Source organism: Zootoca vivipara, chromosome 7 (assembly GCF_963506605.1).
Source record: "Zootoca vivipara chromosome 7, rZooViv1.1, whole genome shotgun sequence".
Taxonomy (NCBI): Eukaryota; Metazoa; Chordata; class Lepidosauria; order Squamata; family Lacertidae; genus Zootoca; species Zootoca vivipara.
In genome coordinates this window covers 604,538-625,897 of record NC_083282.1, presented here as the reverse complement: position 1 = coordinate 625,897, position 21,360 = coordinate 604,538, and the positions used below count along the sequence as shown (strand labels likewise).

At 50.8% G+C, this 21,360-nt stretch overlaps 1 protein-coding gene across 4 annotated transcripts in view; it reads right to left on the bottom strand.

Annotated features, from left to right (window-relative positions):
* LOC118078300 (myomegalin) overlaps positions 1–21,360 on the bottom strand; it is a 117,602-nt gene that overhangs the window by 17,650 nt on the left and 78,592 nt on the right. For all 4 annotated transcript variants that reach the window (XR_009557853.1, XM_035102110.2, XM_060276543.1 and 1 more), the window contains 9 exons: positions 19,806–19,894; positions 19,063–19,274; positions 7,742–8,114; positions 7,154–7,334; positions 6,305–6,421; positions 4,326–4,773; positions 3,315–3,550; positions 2,118–2,169; positions 976–1,214 (listed from right to left, as the gene is read on the bottom strand). Coding sequence is in view for 3 of the 4 variants with exons in the window: in XM_035102110.2 (XP_034958001.2) it covers positions 976–1,214; positions 2,118–2,169; positions 3,315–3,550; positions 4,326–4,773; positions 6,305–6,421; positions 7,154–7,334; positions 7,742–8,114; positions 19,063–19,274; positions 19,806–19,894 (1,947 nt within the window). In the remaining variant the exon portion in view is untranslated. The remainder of the gene's footprint in view (positions 1–975; positions 1,215–2,117; positions 2,170–3,314; positions 3,551–4,325; positions 4,774–6,304; positions 6,422–7,153; positions 7,335–7,741; positions 8,115–19,062; positions 19,275–19,805; positions 19,895–21,360) is intronic.

The window sequence follows — 21,360 nt, the reverse complement described above, 5'->3', positions numbered from 1 at the left end:
CAGGTAGCTGGGTGATCTGAGCCTTCTTCTAACCCAGGGGTCAGCAACCTTTTTCAGCCGTGGGCCGGTCCACTGTCCCTCAGACCTTGTGGGGGGCCGGACTATATTTTGAAAAAATATATGAATGAATTCCTATGCCCCACAAATAACCCAGAGATGCATTTTAAATAAAAGGACACATTCTACTCATGTAAAAACACCAGGCAGGCCCCACAAATAACCCAGAGATGCATTTTGTAAAAACATGCTGATTCCTGGGCCATCCGCGGGCCGGATTTAGAAGATCTCTCTGGTTTTGTGAATTCCTTGGGAACTTGGAAATGTCTGAACAAAACAACGTTCACCAGACTTAGCATCATGTGGTTCAACCTAAATCCTGTGCCCTTGTTCTGAATAGGTTTTCTCTTCTCCTATTACTAACAGGAGGCATGTATTCAGTCCTTTTCTACAATGCTCTCCATTCTGCACCCCAGCATACTTGTAATTTGGGTGTTGTTCCTTTCTAAAAGCAAGTGATCCCATTGTGTGAATATCTACTTTTTCACCTCTCTCCAGCCCTTCATTCAAAGCGGTTTGGCAACCTTTTGCAATCTCCGACACATGAACCCTACTGTGAGTTTAGTTTTGACTTTCCATGCAACGTTTTTAGCAAGACTGTACATATATCTGTGCCTGAAAGCCCCCCAGGAGCAGCTCCCACCCTGTGGAGAAAGTCTGCAGTGGAATTTTCCCAAGTGTGAGCCAGGAAGAGCCTTAGAGAGGCTGTCTTGGGAGAGAAGGGACTGTTCTCTCCCCCTTGCACCTTCGTGTAGAACTGGAGCAACTAGGATTCAATCTCTTTGCACCCCCAAGCCTGTTTTAGATTCCCTGCTGCATTTTCCTCTGAGGTCTCTGGGCCTGGCACAATTTATGCTACCGTACTCAGCAGTCCTGGAGAGAGAAGAGCATTCCTGCGACAGGTCTTTAAGACTCTACCTTTGTTTTGGAGGCTGTGGGGCTGGTTTTCACTAGGGTCCTCCTGGTAGAAAACACGCTCGCTGCCCTCCTCCATGTCAGAGCAGCCGTCCAGGCCATCTGAGAGAAAGGAAGTGCTGCTGCCGGAACGGGGCGATTCAGAGATGGTGTGGCTGCTGGAAGGGCTCACGGAGTGCAGGTGGAGCTTCGCCTGGAGCCTCTGGATGGTTTGCTCCTTTTCCTGGAGCTCCTTGCTCAGTCTGGGGAGGGACAAGGCATTTCCACAGATAGACTTCCCACCTCCCCAAAGAAGACACATCACCCGAGGGGCCGGGGTGTGTGTGGAGAGGACAGGACTCTCTGCTCTTTTAATGACCGGGCAGAACAAGGAATATGAGCAGGTGAAATGGTTTCACACAAGTGTTGAAGGTGTCATCTTGCCACCTAAACACCATGCCTATCTATCTCTTTCTTCCCACTTATCATTGTCCTCTCTGCCAACCAGCAAACTCACAAAGTCCACTTGTAGCACAAATTCTCCCTTGGAGAGAACTTATTACAGGACAGGACCTGCGTTGGCTACAAAGGACCCCACACTGATAAGGGCCACCGGTTGTTGTGCGAGGTGTTCCGTTAGATGAGCCTTTCAGGACTGGATTGGCTTGTCCCAGCCCTGAGCTAGAGGACCAGGCATCCCACTTCTAACACCAAAGTGTTACGGAAATACTGGGGTTCAATACTAGGGTTCAGCCTGGAGGCTCCAGAGGCTAGTAAAGCAGGATGTTTTTATTAAAAAGCATTGTAATGTGGCGTGACCCAAGTGAGGGAGTGACACACACTTTTCAAGTAAAAAGGAAGCGGAGGGGTAGTTATGCCCATAGGGAGGGGACTCTGTGAGCCAGACAGGCACTTCTGCCCAGGAGGACAGAGGACTATACAGAAACTGTATACAGACGTCCATTGACTAAGTGATGAGCTGTATCAGTCTGCCAAGTGGCAAACAATTACCATACATTAGATGTGCAGTAAAATGGATGTGTAGATGTACCAAATTTACTTACTCCAAATTTGGTACGTCAACACATCCATTTTACTGCACATCTAATGTATGGTAATTTCAAAATGTCAAAATAAGCCTGCAGCTAGGAATCTACTACAGTTACCTCAGAGTAAGCAGTTCATGACTAGTTTTGTCCTCCATGTTTAGGTCATTCCCTGAAAACAGAATTCAGAGAAACAGGGTTAGTCCATGATTTTGCAGTCTCCCTACTTTTTCTCCCTCTCCCTCTCTTTATTAGGGGACAAAAGAGGAAGTCATGAGGAAAATATGGGTTCCATACTGAGAAAAAATGATGTCACACCAAAGTCTCCAACAAGACCCTACCCTTAAAAAAAAAGCTTCTTATACAGTATACCTTTCAGACTTTTTCACAGACAATGTTAGGAAAGGCTACTGTAATTGTAAAACCTCTCTTAGTCAAATATTCAATAAATAAGCATGAACACACTCTCTCTAGGCCTTAGCACTCAAGCTGTATGGTGGGAATAACTGCTTGTTGGAGAAAAGCAAAAACATTTCCTTTTCTTGAGCTTGTAGCTAATGAACATATTACTTTAAACCACATGAGGGAACTGTTTGTCTAGTGATCAAGCCAACACTCATGTGTGTTCTCTTTCTCATCTCTACTTGTCCTGCATGAATAAAGCCTTTGAACTCCAGAAACTGTAAGTGAACATTCCACTCTAACTCACTGAGGCTGCAAACTCTCCCAGTCAAAGGAATGCCCACAGCAGATAGTTAAGTAGTGTTACAGAAGTTGGGCACCACTCCCACTCTCTGCTGAGTGGTAGAAAGATTTCCAGGAGTTCCAGACTTTGTGTCCACCCAGGGTTTGTGTTCCTTTGGAGGATTGAAGACTGTGGAGGCTGTCATAGCATGGTCATAGCTTGCTGAGGGACTTGATCCCCACAGCAGAGCAGCACTGGAGTTCAAGGCATGTCTTCCAGCCAGCTCTGCACCCAGCCTCCCAAAGATGGATTTCTGTCTGTTCTCCCCTTCTTCTACTTCACAGCACACCCTGCTCTTTTCATGACACCTCAAACACGCCCCCATCCCCATGGCAACCTCTGTCTGCCCAGGCCCAAGATGGGCCTTCAAGCCCTTTTGTCATGTTAATGCCTCTATCTCAGGTGTCTTGGAAGGAAGCTGAGCCTGTACTTCCCCACTGGCAGGGCTTCTTGCAGCTGGAACTTGCCGGAACTCAGTTCCAGCAGCTCTCAGGGGGGTGCCATGGCCCCTATCTGCACTCCTGACCTAGACACCCTCAAACTCGAAGTCTGTGAGAGCCGAGGAAACTCACTTCTGTTCAGTTTGCTGGCCAGCCGCTCTGTCCACTGGCTCCCTTGTGCCAGCTGCTCACGGAAGCTTTGGCCCAAGAAGTAATCGAAGTCAGTGCCTCTCAGGAGCTCCTCAAAGGACTTGATGGTGTCCTGGAAGTGTTGCTTCAGCAGGTGACACACTCCTCGTCCCTCCCGAATCATCTGGCGCAAATGGGAGAGCTCCCGAGCCTGAGCCTGAACCAACGAATCGTATTTCCTGCAGGAGAAGAGAGGACCATGAGAGGCAAGGCTTCCCCCTCACCCAAGTGATGGAGGAACACTCAGCCCCCAGCGAGAAAGAAAGGCACCAGACTTTGGGGGGAATGCCATGAGCTCCACCCCTGAGTGGGGAAAGAGACACCTTGGACCGGATCCACAACTCTTGCTTGGCTTTACCAAATTAATTTCATAAGGCCAGGGCTCTCCCCAGGGAGGTTATACACCTTTAGGTTAAGGTTACCAAATTTTTTTCAATGAATCCGGGGACACTTTTCAACTTCCTACTAAACAGATGGATTTTGTCAGGGAACTGGGAAACGGGGACGTCTGGTAACCTTACTTTAGGTGCTCCTCACCAACCAGGCCTTGGGCTGATTAACATCCGACATCCGTTTCCATGTCTTGTGGGAGGGGAAGAAGGTGTTAATGTTTTATGGGGGCTTTTGTTCCTGTTTATATTATGTGTTTTGTGCTTTTATCTTGTAATTTTATCTTGTGAATGGCCCTGGGATCTGCAAATGAAGGGGTGTATAAAAATTTAAATAATGTTGTTGATAATAATAATAATAATAATAATAATAATAATAATAATAATAATAATAAAATGTTCTTTGACTATTCTGCCATGAGCATATATACCAGAGGATATCCAGAGACCCCTGGCAAAGAAGGAGCAAGAAGGCACTGGAGGGGCTGCCCTCCCGCATGCCTTGTGAAGGTCCATCCCTCCCAGTCCCCCCCCCCTGCCCCCTGGAACTCTGCCTCAGTCCTACCCCACGGATGCTGCAGGTTTCAGCTCCTCTGCCAGCAGCCACTTGGGCTTGCCCTCTCCCAGATGAGCCTCCAGCAGGGACACCCTCTGGATGAGCCTGGCCAGGTCTTGCTTGGGCTGGAGGCTGGCGGGGCAGAAGAAGCCCAGGGTGTCTGAGTACCAGCCTTCATCTTCCTCCGTCATGCTGTGGGAGGTGGAGCAGCCCAGGGCATAGCCTGGCTTCTGCTGGAGTGGGTGCTCGCCCCCAGAGCCATAGTCGCTCGTGGCAGATATGGAGCGCGCACGACTCTGCAGGTTCTGGATGACTCTGTGCGAGCTCTGCAGCTGTAGCTGGAGGTCCCGCACTTGCTGGCGGAGAATGGCAGCATCGTCACATGGGCTGGGAGGGGAGCCCAGCATGTTCTTCCTAGGCTTCAACTCCTCATGGAACATATCATGTTCTTCACATTCTGGGGAAACAACTGAAAGGTGAGATATTAGGGTGGGGGGGGGAGCTTCCACCCTGCCAGGGGGTGCAAGTTGGCCCACGAGGCCATTTCCCCAAGCCACGCCCACCAGCTGACAAAATTGGGATTTTAAGATTTTGCCTTAACAGACTTTGAGATTGGTTCATTAAGAAACCAGGAAATGAGCCCCTGACAAAGGTATTTGGGGCTGCAAATCCCTTTTCTTGGCAGCTTCAAAATATATTTTTCTCTTTTCTTGTATGGCATGGTACATGTTACATCAGCTGATGGGGTTCAGTCCTGCTGGTGAAGCAGAACCTCTTCTTGCACCCCTAGGAGCTCAGGGCATTCTCATAATGCCAGATGGTGCACAGGGTGGAGGGAGATGAGGATCTGCTCCACCACTCCAAAAAGGGTTTCCACCTGTGCATTAGGGTCCTTTCCACCAAACATTCACTCAATAGGGAGTTGCTGCAAATTCCAACTTCCTGGCAGCTGTTCCCATAGCTGCCAAGTTATCCCTTTTTTTAAGGGATTTTCCCTTATGCTGAATAGGCTTCCTCACGAGAAAAGGGAAAACTTGGCAGCTATGGCTGTTCCTGGACCACACTCTGGATTGAGAGCTCATGGATTGCATTTAATTTTGTTTAGATGTACAGCTAAAAACAATGCAATGAACATATAAAATAGTCCCTAGACCAGTGGTCTCCAACCAGTGTGCCATGGCACCCTGGGGTGCCTTGAATGATGGTCAGGGGTGCTGTGGGCAACCCTGGCCTCTGTCCCTCTTTCCCTCCCTCTGGGGCTGGCCAGGGGGTGCTGGTTGCCAGGAGCTGAGGCAGCCTTGGAGTAAGCAAGCAAGTGGGTGAGGGAGCCCAGCCGGCCAAGTCCGCCAGTCTTTGCTGTTGGAAATGGGCAGACAAGTGGGAGGCTGGGAAGGCAGGCAGGCAGGCAGGCAGGCGCTGCACTGGCCTTTCTTGTGCTTGCTGTGTGCAAGGCTTGCGTGGAAGCTGAGTGCCTGGTGCCGAAGGGGAGCCTTTCCACCATGCAGGGCGCCTCTGCTGCCTCCCAAGGTGAGTAAGGTGCTGGCCTGACGGTCACCTTGGGCCACTTTCCATTGGGCCACTAAGGCTGGGGGGCACTCTCTTACCAGGCACCTCTCTTTTTGGCAGGGGGGCGGCTCAGAGACAGGGGCGGAGCAGCTGCAGCCCAGAAGACTCGCAAGGAGAGGGGCGAGGGGAGGAGGCTGGGGAAACCCTCCCTGAAAGAGGGCATTCAAAAAAGGGTGAAGCTGCCAGCTCAGCAGACAAGGGGGGACATAACTGGGCTCCTGAGCCCCACAGGGGTGCTGCAGAAAGAAGGTCCTTCTAGATATATCCCACTTTTAGAATCACTCTGGCATCAGGAGGGCTTTGCTTTAGCCCCCCGCCCCCGCCCCCGGTCACTTGTGGGGCAAGAGCTCAACTGGAACTCCAAAAAGGCTTTGGGGGCAGCAACAGCCAGCCCGGGGGGGGGGGGGGGGCTTCCATGTTACCAGGACTGGTTGCTTCTTCTCTGTCAGCCTCGTTTTCACTTTTCCCACAGGTCTCATAGCCCAGGTCCTGGAGATCCACTTGTATCTGCTTGGCGTCCTGCTGCCCTGTGGGCTCACCTGTTACAATGAAAGCCAAAAAGACTAGCCTCTTGCCTTTGGCTGAAGGGCAAAGGCTACTAGAGAGCAAATTCCAGGACACAACCTCTCTGCCCCCCTCCCCGCCCCCTTATGGGAACATAATCCTGAGGGAAAGACTGAGGAAGAGAATGGCAGGTGCAGAGCCCACACGAAACCGGGAGTCCCTTTCTTCCCTGCAGCCTTTGCACACCGTCCACAACACTTTCTTGTAGCATTTTTGGATTATTATCACTAATGGTGTGATTCTGGGTTAAACGGCTGCATCCCTTGAAAGGAAACACTGTGCTCCCATGATCAAAATCTCCACTTCCAAAAAGGAAGATAACTCAGCCACTGAACCCTACACACAAGCTGAAATTAACTGAAGTGAACTGTTGATAGTTCAAGCTAAAATATATTTATTGTGTAATAATGATGTAATTTTGCTTTAAAAACCAATGGAACCAACACCCAAAATGGGGGGAGTTGGAGCTGCTTACATTTCCTCCCTTTTAATGTTGGCATGCCCCCCCCCCGGGCCAATGCTCAATGGGGAATCCTTCTTTGGGCATTTTGGCTCTTCCTCCACAGTTTGTGTCGTATTAGGACAGGAAATAAGACAGCAAAAGGTCACAATGAACTCTCTGCAGACAATCAGCCAGCATCTTTTTTGTTTCTTAGGATTTAAGTGTCCCTCACCCATGTCCACACATCGGGTGCAACCATACTCACTGAGCAGGGCCTGGTACTGCTCCAGCTGGGCCACCTGAGCCAGGACAGTGGCCTCTGAAACCAGGAGTTTGCCCCGCAGCCTGTGACATTGTTGTTTGCACTGAGGCAGCTCTGAGGGGAGAAGATGGCCTGGCTGCCTGAGCTGCTGCCAAGAGTTGCTTCCCAGTCTGACTTCCCACACCTTTGGAGAAGAAATGAGGGGTTAGATCAGTCAAGAGCAGAAAAGACATGTGAGTTTTCAGGGCTGACTTTAAACTGACCCATGAAATATCCCTTGTAGGTTACACTGCCCACACCCAGTCTTTTATTCTACCTTGATCTGCACTTGACTTGCACAAACCTGGTGAGACACATTTCGCAAAAGGACTACCCACTTAAACAGATGCTAAAGCTTTTGTACTGCAAATAACAGTTTGGAACAGTAAATCCTGCCATTGCCCAACATCATTATGGAAGTTAATATCCTTTTAAAATCTGTTCTACGCAGCAGACCAGAGAACCATAAAACAGGAAGAACTCTGGAGTAGAAATGGCAGCTGCTGCTAGCCTAGGCAGATCTTCCCCAGCTCTGAGGTAATCCAGAGTTACCTGAGTCTCTTTTAGGCTGGTGTCCGCACTCTGGGGACGTGGGCAGTGCCGCTGTGGGGCATTGTCATGGGGAGCCCCCTTGAGGCTGCCTTGCAAGGCCACTCGCAGCTGCTCAGACTCCTGGGTCCCACCAGCAGTGAGCTGCTGCTGGAAGATGCTTCCACCTGCTTGGCTGCTCAGAGCCAGCTGCTCTTTCAGGAGGCCAATCCCCATCTCCGAAGAGTGCAGCTTCTCCTGCAGCTTCCTGACCTCCAGCTTCAGGTCCTCTTGCTCTTCCTTTTCATCCTCATTCTCCCAACCCTCGGATAACATTGCTTCTCCAACCTGCTCCTTGAGCTCTGCATTTTCGAGGCACAGACTCAGCAGGGCTTTCCTGCAAGAGACATAGGAATCAGGACCCAGAGATTAAGCACTATTGGTTACTGGCCCTCCAGGTGTTGTTCTACATCGGCCTCACACAGCCTGGTCCGTGGCTGAGGATTGCAGGAGAGCAACACCTGCAGAGCACCACCTGGGCCATCCCAGATTATCCCACCATAGCTGCCAAGTTTTCCCTTTTCTCGCGAGGAAGCCTATTCAGCATAAGGGAAAATCCCTTTTAAAAAGGGATAACTTGGCAGCTATGTATCCCACTTGCACCAGGCATTGCTCCTGGACTAGCCGGGTGTTGAACCTTTCCTCCCAGCACTGGCCCAGGAAGTGTTTGAGACTCCACCAGCAATAGGATCATTCCTTTGTTTAGCTGCATAATCAAGAGGGGGGAAAGGGTGGTTGGAAAGCAACGTTTTTAAAGTAGCAGAGGAAGTCTTTGTCATCCACACTTCTGACAGAATGAATGTTACCCCTGCGTCTTCCTCAGGGTACAAGGCATTCGTCCTTGCACAATTTTGCACGAGAAGCATGTCTTGGGAGCTGGCTGGAAGGCCTCCGCATGTTGTGCTAGAGATCCAACCTGCAACTACAAGCCAAGATGGCGTCGTTGGCGGCAGCCCCGCTCTAAGCTCCATGTCCGGAATGTGGTTTTATCAGTTTTTATCAATTCTCATTAACTTTCTATCAGTCCCTAAGGCCTTATAAATCTTACTATTTCTAACCTGAGTCTGGTTTGGCAACTTACAACTAGCTATTAAATCTACAAAGCCGCTTATCAGAAGATACTCCTTCTTGGGAGAATGCCGAGAAAAGGAGAAAGAAGGAGCGGCTGAACTTCCCAGAAACTGAAGGCAAGTTTTTCTTCAGTATTATCCCCCGGCACAAGCCCCATTACTCTGCTGCAATAAACCCTCCTGGTTAATTAGCCTTTTACAACATCTCTGAGGGTCTACGAGGGTATTGGAGACAGGCTCGGTATTTTCTGCTTGTATATATACTGGGGAAGGCATCCTAGGACAGAAGGGTTAGAAGCCTTAAGTTGAGAACTAAAGGAGGAAAGTTGGGAGCAATAACCCTGGAGGCTCTAACAAGCCGAGGGACAAGCATGAAACCTTGCATGTAAAACAAGCCTTAGCCCGAGTTTCGAAGGCGGGAAATTGATTAAGTTAAGTGAAGGGGGAGGAAAAAGTAAAAAAAAAAAACCCGGGACTAAGAGACTCTAGCAAACTGCTCCCAATTACCTTTTTTCCACACTCAATATGGTCTTTACAAGAAAGAACTATATGGACCTGGGAATTGCGCCAATATCACCTCAGGGGGAGGTGGAGCCCCAAAGGAGGCTGTGAGGGACAGGGGATATCGCGAAGTCCCTCCCCTCCTGAGTTCAAGCCCGTCCCCGAGCAAAGGGGAAAGCAGGGAGAGTTCCGATTCCAGTGGGGAAGCAGGAAGTCGTGTCCGAGGCTCAGGCAAGGTAGAGGAGCCAGGGTCCCAGGTGGGACAGGAAGGGGCAAGCAAGGGGGGAAGACCCATCCCTCCAACTCCAGAATTACGCAGGAAGAGGAGGGGCAAGAGGATGGGTCTGCCAAAGCTTTTGTGTTGGAGAAAGACGCGCCAAAAGCCATTAGGAGGTTCTGAAACCGACTGACAACATCGCTCCGTGTAAATAGCAATGACTTGAGCACTGTAAATACGCAGCACCAATAAAAGAATAAAATGCAGAGCTGCGTAGCGTCGTTACTCTGAAGTAGTCCACTCCGGCCACTGTGACAGCAACCTCCTAATCATTTTTGGGCTACTTCGGAGTTGCCGGGATGAGCGTGTCCGAGGCGGAGAAGTGGCGGCAGATCGCTGAGCAAGCCCAGCTAGAACTGCAACAGCTGTCGCTGCAGGCGCAGGGAGAATTGAAGGCAGCTAAAGAGGAGACTAAGAAGGTCCAGGACGACCGGCTACAACTTGCGGAACAGGTGAGAGAGCTCCAGGAAAAAGAGCAGCATTTAAGGGCGGTGGCGGTAGACCTCCAAAACAAGCTGGATGCAGAGAAAAACAAGGCGGGAGGGGCTCCCCAAGTCCAAGTGCTGCCAGGAAGGAGAGCAGGGACCCTTGTAAGCAAGTTCAATGGAGACCCGAAGGAGTTTCAGGGCTTTGAGACTGAGATCGTGTATGCTCTTGAGCTGCACCAGAATGAGTTCCCCGATGATGAGCACAGAGTAGCGTTTATTGTGGAACATCTCACCGGAGCAGCCAGGGAGTGGCTAAGACCATTAATCGCAACCAAGAATCCTTGCATGAAAAATGTCCAACAATTTCTAGAAGGTTTGAGGACGATGTATTCGTCCGATAGTCATTTGGACCAGACTAAGGAGGAACTGCATAATTTACGCCAAGGAAATATGACAGTTCGCGCATATTGGGCGAAATTCACCATGCTGGTGCACAGACTGGGGTGGGTTTTGGATTCGCCTCCCATGCAAGCTGCGTTTTACTTGGGTTTGAGCGAGGAGGTGAAGGATGAACTCTCGAGAGGTCCAAAGCCCAGTACTATGGATCAGCTGAGCAAAGCAGCTCTGGCGGTGGGGGTGAGGCAGGAATCCCGGTGGAACGACAAGCAAGCGACGCGCGCAAAGCGGGCTTGGTTCCCACGGTCGCAGGAGAAGCCACTCCCTCAACAACCCTTTCAGGCCACGCCTGGAGCCAGCCAGGACCAGGAGCCCATGCAGATTGATAGCGCGCGCGCGCGGGCTTTTCAAACCCCAGCGGCGCCAAGACGCAAGGAGGGAAGGGGCGGGAATTGCTTTCTCTGCAACTCACCCCAGCATCTCGTCAGAGACTGCCCACATCGCAGGGAGTGGCAAGGAAAGGCGGGAACGGTGGTGCCCTCCCCCACTGACGCAGCACCACAGCAGGGAAACGGGAAAGCCTGGCTGCAGGAGACAAGGGGCAGCAGCCAGGCACAGTCAGCAGACAACAGCCCCAGCCCGCCCACCCGCACAGAGAGGTGCAGAGCCAGCCCACCCCTCCCAGAGCAGGAGTGGTTCTAGAAGTGACGCTAACGCTCCCAAATGGCTATCCCCTGACGGTCCTCGCCTTAATTGACAGTGGGGCGTCCGCCAACTTCTTCTCGAGAAGCTTTGCAGAAGAGCACCAAATCCAGCTTTTGCAGTTGGATTTTCCTCTGCACGTAGCAACCATTGACGGCAGGGAGCTGCTGGGAGGGGCCATCACACATCAAACCCCCCCCATGAGAATGACGGTGGGAAGGCACTCAGAGACACTGGCGTTCAACGTCACCACCATCTCAGACCCCCCCATCGTCTTGGGCATGAGCTGGCTGGCGCGCCACGACCCCTCCATCAGTTGGCACCAGAGGTGCATCACGTTTGGGTCAGACTTTTGTCTGGAACATTGCATGCAGCACCAACCAGGGGAGGGGCCTCCGATAGCCACGGTGGCCACCATGCATATCAAAGGGGGTGCGGCAATACCCAAGCAGTACTGGGACCTGCAGGAGGTCTTCAGCGAAGCGGAGTCCGACCACCTACCCCCGCACAGGCCTTTTGACTGCCAGATCAACCTGGTGCCAGGGGCGACGATACCCCCAGCCAAGCTGTACGCCATGTCAGACCAGGAGCTGGAGGATCTGCGCGCTTTCATCGACAAGAACCTCAAGCGGGGGTTCATAAGGGAAAGCAAGGCAGCAGGGGGCAGCCCGGTCTTCTGGGTGGACAAGAAAGACACGCAACAGCGCCGTCTTGTGGTGGACTTTAGACGGCTGAATTCGGTGACAGAGCCCGTGGCTTTCCCCATGCCCAGAGTGGATGATCTCCTGACAGCGGCACGCAGGGGCAAGATTTTCACCAAGCTGGACCTAAGGGGGGCGTACAACTTGATCAGGATCCGGGAAGGAGATGAATGGAAAACCACGATGTTCACGCCTCTGGGCTCTTTTGAATATCTGGTGATGCCCTTCGGTTTGCAAGGGGGCTCAGCTTGCTTCCAGGCCTTCATGCACCACGTCCTGGGGTCCCTCCTCTTCAGGAAATGCTTGGTCTTCCTAGATGACATCCTTATCTACTCGAATGACCCAGTGCAGCATGTGAAAGATGTCAGAGAGGTGTTGCAACGCCTGAAGGAGAACCACCTGTATGTGAAGCTGGAGAAGTGCAAGTTTCACACCAAAGAGGTGGACTTCCTGGGCTACAAGCTGTCAGACACGGGGCTGGCGATGGACAAGGACAAGGTGCAGGCCATCCTGGACTGGCACAGCCCCAGGACGCGCAAAGATGCCCAACGCCTACTAGGCTTCGCTAACTTCTACAGGAAGTTCATCAAGAACTTCTCTCGCGTTACGGCTCCCATCACGGACTGCCTGAGAGGCAAGCAGAAGTTCAAGTGGACACCAGAGGCGCAAGCAGCGTTCGAAAGCCTCAAGAGAGTGTTCGCCTCAGACCAAAACCTGTTCCATGTGGTGCAGGACGCGCCCCTACGCATTGAGACAGATGCTTCTGAAAAAGCTGTGGGCGCAATTTTGTTGCAACTGGACGCCAACAGGGAGTGGAGACCCTGTGCCTTCTTCTCCAGGAAGCTGACACAGCCTGAACGCAACTACACAGTGTTTGATAGGGAACTTCTTGCGATCTACGCTGCGTTCCAGCACTGGCGACACTTCCTGGTGGGCGCAAAGCACCCCATCCAGGTGTGCACAGACCACAAGAACCTGGAGTTCTGGAGAACTGCCAGGGTGCTCAACCAGCGGCAGATACGGTGGGCAGAGTTCTTCTCGAACTTCAACTTCTCCATCCACTACATCCCGGGGGAGCAGAATGTCAGGGCGGATGCCCTCTCCCGCAAGCCAGAGTACATGGAGGAGGAGGCGCCACCAGCCCCAAGGCACATTTTCCCCCCGTCGGCATGGTCCTGCGGAGCAGCTGTGGTGAGCGAGGCAGAACTCACAGCACTGACGGCAGCGGATGAATTTGCCAACCGCATCTTCAGAGAACTGAGAGGGGGGAGGGAGCAGGCAAAAGACTTTGCAGAACGCAGAGGGCTGCTTTTCTACAAGGGTGCGCTGTACCTACCCACCACCCAGCTTCGACGTACGGTCCTCAAGCAGATGCACGACAACCCTACAGCGGGGCATTTTGGAAGGGACAAAACCGCTCACCTAGTCATGAGACACTTCTGGTGGCCAGGGGTGCGGGAAGATGTTCGAGACTATGTAAGGGGCTGTACCACCTGCCAGCGGGCGAAGGTGGTCAGAGCAGCGCCACCAGGGTTGCTGGAGCCCTTAGCCACACCACACAGGCCGTGGGAAGTGGTGTCCATGGACTTCATCACAGATCTGCCTTCGTCCAGGGGTAAGACTGCAGTGTTGGTGGTGGTGGACCTTATGTCCAAAATGTGTCACTTTATACCGTGTGCCAGGGCAGTCTCAGCAGAAGAGACAGCCAAACTGTTTGTTGATCACATTTTCAGACTGCATGGATTACCTTTAAGGGTTATTTCGGATCGTGGCCGCCAATTTGTTTCCAGGTTCTGGCGGCGGCTCATGAACCTCCTGCAGGTGGAGGTCAGCTTGTCGACGGCTAGACACCCGCAGACCAACGGACAAGCGGAGAGGGTCAACGCCATTCTGCAGCAGTACCTGAGATGCTACGTCAGCCAGCGGCAAACGGACTGGGTGGATCGCTTGCCACTAGCAGAATTTGCCTACAACAATGCAGTGCACGTCTCCACAGGGGTGTCGCCCTTTAAGGCCAATTACGGGCGCGACCTCAGATCTTTCCCAGAGAGGGAGAGGGAGGAGGAGGAGGAGGAGGGCCCACAGGCTGAGGATTGGGCAGAGGAACTGGAGACGGTGCACCAGCAGCTCAGAGAACACTTGGAGAGGGCCAAGGAAGCGTACAAAAAGGGGGCAGATCGCCACAGGCGACAAGGGGAGGTCATCAGGGTGGGGGACAAGGTGTGGTTGTCCTCGGAGGGCCTTCCCACCAGAGGGAGGTGCAAAAAGCTGGCACCCAAAAGGCTGGGCCCCTTCACGGTCACGCAACAGGTAAACCCGGTGGCATACAGGCTGGCACTGCCAGAGGACATGAGGGTGCATCCAGTGTTTCATAGATCGCTGCTGTCGCCGTACAGGGAAAGCAGCAGGCTCCGAGACAGCGAACAAACCCCCGAGGGAGGGGGGGAGAGGGAAGGCAGGGAGCAACTCAATGAGGCCACGGCCATCCTGGATTCAAGGTGGGGGGTGGGGGGACTGGAGTACCTCATGGCATGGGAGGATGCTCCGCCGTCCCAGAATGAATGGGTCCCAGCCACTCAGATACAGGAGGAATTCTTGGTGGAAGAATTTCACGCCCTCTTTCCCCACAGACCCAAGCCCTGGCACATGGAAAGGGAGGGGGAGGAGGAGGAGGCACGGGAGAGCAGCTCACCATGGCGCTGGGAAGCGGAGTTTGAGGAACCAGAGGATGAGGTATGGGTGTCACCGAGATCCACCCAGTCAGAGGAAGGAGCAGATTGGCAGAACGTTTTTACCCCCACCAGCTCTGACGCCACGGACTTTTTGGGATTCCCGTCCGCCCAGGCGGAAGGGGGGGGCTCGCAGGACTGGGGGGAGGTATTCACACCAACGGGCTCGGAGAGCACTGAGTTCTTAGGCTTCCAGTCGTCACCGACACATGGGGGGGGCCTGGGGAGGGGTGAAGGAGAGCTTGGGAGGGGGGTGGATGTGAGGGACAGGGGATATCGCGAAGTCCCTCCCCTCCTGAGTTCAAGCCCGTCCCCGAGCAAAGGGGAAAGCAGGGAGAGTTCCGATTCCAGTGGGGAAGCAGGAAGTCGTGTCCGAGGCTCAGGCAAGGTAGAGGAGCCAGGGTCCCAGGTGGGACAGGAAGGGGCAAGCAAGGGGGGAAGACCCATCCCTCCAACTCCAGAATTACGCAGGAAGAGGAGGGGCAAGAGGATGGGTCTGCCAAAGCTTTTGTGTTGGAGAAAGACGCGCCAAAAGCCATTAGGAGGTTCTGAAACCGACTGACAACATCGCTCCGTGTAAATAGCAATGACTTGAGCACTGTAAATACGCAGCACCAATAAAAGAATAAAATGCAGAGCTGCGTAGCGTCGTTACTCTGAAGTAGTCCACTCCGGCCACTGTGACAGAGGCAAAGTAAAATCACCAATTATTTCCCTCATAAAGAAGGGAATAAGAATCCACAGTGTGAGAGCACCCTAAAAGAAGTCGCCCCTACTGTGTTGGATTGGTCAATACAATGCAAAGAGTTACAAACTAATCATGAAAGCCCAAATTACTCCATGAGCTGGGCGCAGGAACTTGCCCTAGCTGAGAACGTCATGAGTAATTCCCCTAACTCCAATGACCTCAATCTTCAAAAATCAACTCAGAATCTCAGGAAAAACCAGCAAGGCCCTCAGCCTACAGCGAATGCCAACAGTTTAGAAGAGAGGGGTGATCAGCTACATGACCAAATACATCAGATACGCACAGACCTACACAATATAAAAAATTTCCTAGCAGTAACAAATGGCCTACTCCTGACACTTGTGGAGAATTTCAAACAGGCAAAAACAGTCACAGATCAGATTCTGGACTCAGACGCTAGAATCCACATACCACGTAAAAAGAACTCACGCAAAAGAAAACCGGAACCCAAGACGAAGAAAACTAAAAACATCAAAAAATTTAAGCCGTCAAGAAGAACCCAACATATCAGCAAAAAACAGTGGCGGAAACTCTTCAACTTATTATCTTCACCTCTTATATCTACAAAAAAAAAACCAAGCGCAAGGCACCAAAGACAAGAAAGACTCACCACAGACCAAACCCCTCCCCATATGTGAAAATAATTCCTCAAGTACGCTCAAAGAAATAAACCCCTCCACGGCTGTTCTTCCCTTGTGTTCGCCCAGCCTGACAAAAGCAACCAAACCACACTTGGATGCTCCCGTCTTAGACCCACCTAGGGCCCCTGTCGTAACTGTAAACGGAAAAGATTGTATTCGCGAACTATCCAAAACCACTGGGCCCTTGCTCAGGGACAGACTGTGTGAGGCACCTGTTGTCTATTATAAACAGCATTTTACCTGGGGCAGTTAAAGCAGCCGATTTAGTCAGTATAGGCTATCTATATCAAGATGGATATTCGGTACGTGCCCTGATCACTTTCACAGATCATAACCTGGTTAATTTCATCTTTAGAACAAGAAATCTATTTTTAAAGAAAGGAATAGATTTATTAAGAATCTTTGAAAATAGAGCCCCGCTAACCTCCCTATTGGCGGCCAAGGGGGAAGGGAGACCAGGAACAGAGGAACAAAATGTCAGAGCGCACATGCAACAAAACTGGAGCCTAGGGCACCAGCAGGAAGACTTAGCCCCTCCTGAGACACAACTTCATTCGAACGACAGAGAGGACTCTTTCTCCGCAGATGAACATGCTTTAATAAACCGGTTTTGGTCACTGCAGATGCCAGCCCAAAAGGAGATCCTGGATAGACTGGACACTCTGAGAAGCAGACTGGTTAAAAAGGAGGCCCATGTCGAGACTAGGGAAGGCTCACACATACGGCCTATATCCCCCAAGTGCCTAGTGGGCAAGAGGACAGTGGGAGGCTCCTTTAAACGTGTAGATTCGGAATACCAACCGCAGCCCCCGTTGGTGTATGGTAAGGCAGAATTAAACCAGACTGTGACATCCCCGAGCACCTGGCTCAGCTATCAAAAACTCTCTCCAAATGAAACAGCTACTCCCCCAAGCTCAAACCCTCCCTCTAAGTCTCCAAGAGCCAAGGATAATCATCCCTCTATGCAGCAGGTGCCTATTGACAAACTTAATGGGAGTGTTTTTTTAGACGTAAAGGGGTTATTGGACACCGTGGATTACACAAATGTACATCATGGAGGGACAGAGAATTAAAGCTGTTGTCCTGGAATATTGCAGGGTGGCGCGCTAAGAAAAACAATCAACAACTTGCAATGTTCTTTAAGCGATTTGATATCATCCTCCTGCAGGAGGCTGCGTATAGAATCCCACGTGTTTTATTGACATATTTGTCGATGAGATGTGCTAATACGAAGCAATGGTCAATTGTTGTTCTGCCCTGTCTGAAACCGGCTTGCTCCTCTGCCAGAACTGCCTCGGTTTCCATCCAGTCAATTAATTTAGTGTGGAGGTGTTTGGCGTACAATTTGCTGGGGATAGAAAGAAGACTAATGGGTCTATAGCTTGCTGGATCTGCCATAGGACCCTTTTTATGGACTGGAATGATTACCGCCTCTGTCCAGCAACCAGGGATTGTGCCTGTTGAATCGATGTATGTAAATATTGACGCCATTATAGGGGCCCACCAGCTAATATTGATCTTCATGCCGGGATGTGGTCTATGCCTGGGGCTTTGTTGTTTTTCAGTTGGGCAATTAGTTTCACAACCTCCTCTACGGAAATAGGAGGCCAATATGGAAAATTCTCAGAGTGAGCACTTGGGTCATTGTGCTGGGCTTCCTCATCATAGAACAGGGTTTGAAAATATTTCATCCACTCCTGGGGTTCTACGGTACATGTGGAACCGATCCGCTCCTGGCCCAGGAGGCCCGTGATGGTACGCCAGAAGGAGGTTGTGTCTTTCTCATTCGAGGCCTTCACTAAATTACACCAGGCCCATCTCTCAGCTTTTTGTTTTTCCCCCTTTAATAGCTGTTTATAGTTTCGTCTTAAATAGACGTAAGCCATTAATAGCGAGGGTGCTCCAGTGTTTCTGTAATTTCGATAGGTTGATCTCAGACATTTCCTTGCTTATCTACACTCCATATCAAACCATCTCTCTTGATCCTCTGCCCGCTTTGTAGCAGACTTAAGTATCTCAGTTGTTAGGAAGGTCTTTAATCTTGCTAATAACTCATTGAACAAATCCAGGGCCTTTTCCCCAGCGTTTGCTGATACAATGGCTGAGTAGATGGTCTTCACGTCTTCCGAGTGGAGGAGATTAGTTAGCTCTATATTGAGCATGAGAGTCCATTTAATTCTTCTAGGGGCCCGTAATCCCAGATTAACAGTTGGGGTGTAGTAAAGATTAGCCGTGGGTTTGTTAAACGATGGACCATCGAGCTCTAAAATTAGTGGGAGATGGTCGCTTTCGGTGTTATGTCCCACTTGAAACTTCGACACAAAATTATAGGCGAATCTTGATATCAGTATATAATCTATCATACTTCCTCCCACCTTTGAAAAATGGGTATACTCCCCTGGACGATCTTCTTCCTTACTACCATTTAATATCATCAGCTCCCTTCTTTTTGCGACCTGGGCTAGGTGTAGCCCCGAGAAATTGCATTTACTATCTTTGGAAAGTCTTGTAACACCTGCCTCAGTTGAACTTTCAAGGTCCTGAATCTGCGCTGTATTGGGCAGTTTTTAATGTTTGCTGTTTTATTATGTTTTTATATATGCTGAAAGCCACCCAGAGTGGCTGGGGAAACCCAGCCAGATGGGCGGAGTATAAATAATAAAATTATTATTATTAAAAAAGAACGACACCTCTCCATATGAACCGACTCAGACCCCGCAATTGCCCTCTGAGGCCCTTCTTTGAGTGATTGGAGGGCAGCAACACAAAAACAGGCCTTTTCTGTGGTGGCTCCCCATTTGTGGGATGCTCTCCCTAGGGAGGTTCTCCTGGCATTTTTAGGCGCCAGGAGAAAACATTCCTCTTCTTCCAGGTGTTTGACTAATTAAACAATGCATGGCCTTTTAAACTGTGGAAAGGGGTTATTGTTTGTTGCTATGTTATGTATTTTTGTGTTTTTATATTGCAAACCACCCTGTTATTCTTGGAAGGGCAGTATAGAAATTAAATTAAATTAAAAACAAACAAAAAATACGTTAGAACTGAGGCTGCTGCACTCCAGGAGGACATTTTCAGGAGCCCCCCTAGTTTACCTGAGCTGAGATATTGAGGAGAACCCAGCTTCTTCAATCTGCCCCGTGAGATACTGCAGCTCCCCTTCCAGCTTCTTCTTCTGCTCTCGAACCTGCTGAGTCTCGGATTTTGCATAAAGCAGCTCGGCCTGCAGGCTCTTTTCTCTCTCCAGAGAGGGAGCAGGGCAACAGGTTTGGCCCACGACGGTGCCTTCGGCGCCTTCCTTGGCATGCTAAAACATGTAATCGAAACAAGAGGAGATAACTCCTAAAAGACCAGGACACTCTATCTCTGGGAGATGTGCCAGAGAATGAGTTGCTAAACAAGCAGAAGTGCACAGCTTCAGCATGGAGAAGACCTATACTGGGACTTCCAACATAATGACAACAATTTGCACGCACCAAAGCCTTGCTTACCTGGGTTATGTGGTTGTGGGTTCTGACAGGATCTGATGAGAGGGTCTCTCCAGAACCTGGAAGCTGCAGGGGCTTCTCTGACAGGGACAGGGGGCAGGTGGGCATGAGAGAAGTGAGGAGGAGCAGTGGCGAGAGCTCCTCGAGATCTCTAGACTTCTGCAAGATCTCACCAAAGTCTCCGCCACTTCTCCTCACTTCTCTGGTGGTGATCGCAGGGACGCGTGGCATTTGGCTGCCTCAGTCAGCCTCCTGGGCAGAACCTCCTCAAGCCAGCCCAAAGGAAGCATGTCTTCACTCTTACACAGAACCACACTGCTCCCAGTATGGTGCTTTGCTCTCTGATTCACCTGTTGGCAAGTGGTTCTCTGTGCCTCTTCTTCAATACTGTCTGTGAACTCTGTGCTGGCATCCTCAGCATCTTCATCTGCCACTGGACCTAGGAATGACACCACAAAGCAGACCCTTGAGACTTCTCCCTGGCCTGTATAAATTCCCATGCAAAATTGCCAGCACAGACTCTTCAGCAACTCAGTGCCAGATTGACTGCAGATTCCAGCAAGGAAAACACTTCAGTACTTGCAGCTTTACTGCAGGATTTGCCTTTCCCTACACAGCAGCTACAGATACAGCCAGAAAGTCTGGCTACTGAAACAGTGCATGTCCTGCTGCATGTGCCCTCCAGGCCCAAGTGAATGCCCCCCCCCCAGGGCCTGAGCTTGGATTCCTCCGCTCCGGGGGGTGTGTGTGTTTTGGAATGAACCAGCCTCAAGTCACCACCAAAATGTATAGAGCACCAGAATGAAGCACTACATTGCTAGATCTCACTGGTCCATTCAGTAATCTGAAGAGAAGCCGGTGGTAAAGGGGGGCGGTTAATGGGGACCGAGAAGAAGGAAAGAATGAGGTGGGAGGAATCGTTTCTTAATGAAACTGTCAGTTAAAATTGCACCAGATTTCCTCTCTTTGTAACGGAAGCAAGGTACAAAAGCTGCCTTCCCAGAGAGAGAGAGAGAGAGAGAGAGAGAGAGAGAGAGAGAGAGAGAGAGAGAGAGAGAGAGAGAGAAGATAGAAGAAGGTATAGTCATGCAATGCTAACAGATTAAAGAAAGGGGGAAGAGAAACTGAAAAATATCCAAAGCTGTAAGGGAACAACCAGACACAAGAGGCTTATTCATTCATTAACCAGGTGCAACCTGTCTCTCTACCCAGCCCAGGTAAAAGTGCTTGTGTGGAAGTGTGCACATTTGCACAGTTCAGGTATTGTGTCTACAAACTGTACACTTGTTGACTTTTACAAGTGAATAACTGAGTGTGCAGCTCAACTATTTGTGTACGCAGGTATACTGATTGCACATTTGTTGAATGCCATGTGACGTGTTAGGGGAAGAGTACTACCTCTGGTGGGGTGCACATCATGCTCCTTCTAGGGTAGTTCGGTTCCACTCTGCACTCAGCTCTCACCTGTGGCTCCTAGAAGCTGTCAGCAGCCACAATCCTGGGAATGGCTTTAACTGGCCAGCTAAAGCAGTTGGGGGGAGCCAATGGGTCTCAAACTCTCCATGAGTTAGGGACTTCCCCTACATGTGAAGACAGAGGGGTCAAGAAGGCAGTTTCTGTAGAGGAAAGTGAGGGCCAGATGGGGCTCACCTGCCTGTGAAGAGAGCCCACCTAGGAGAAGGAAATCTCTGATCCTAAACCTCCGCTGCCTTTCAGGATGCCTTTGGGAGAAGAAAAGGCAAAGGAGTAAACCCTCCTACACAAATCCAGAGTGGAGTCCCTAAGGCAGTTGGGTGGTGCCTTGTATGCCTCCTCCTGGTAACTCCTGCAACCAAGCTGGTGCCAAATGTGTTGCACTGCTTTCCTTTGGGCCAAGATGGTCTTGTCTGGGCAGCCCAGGACTCC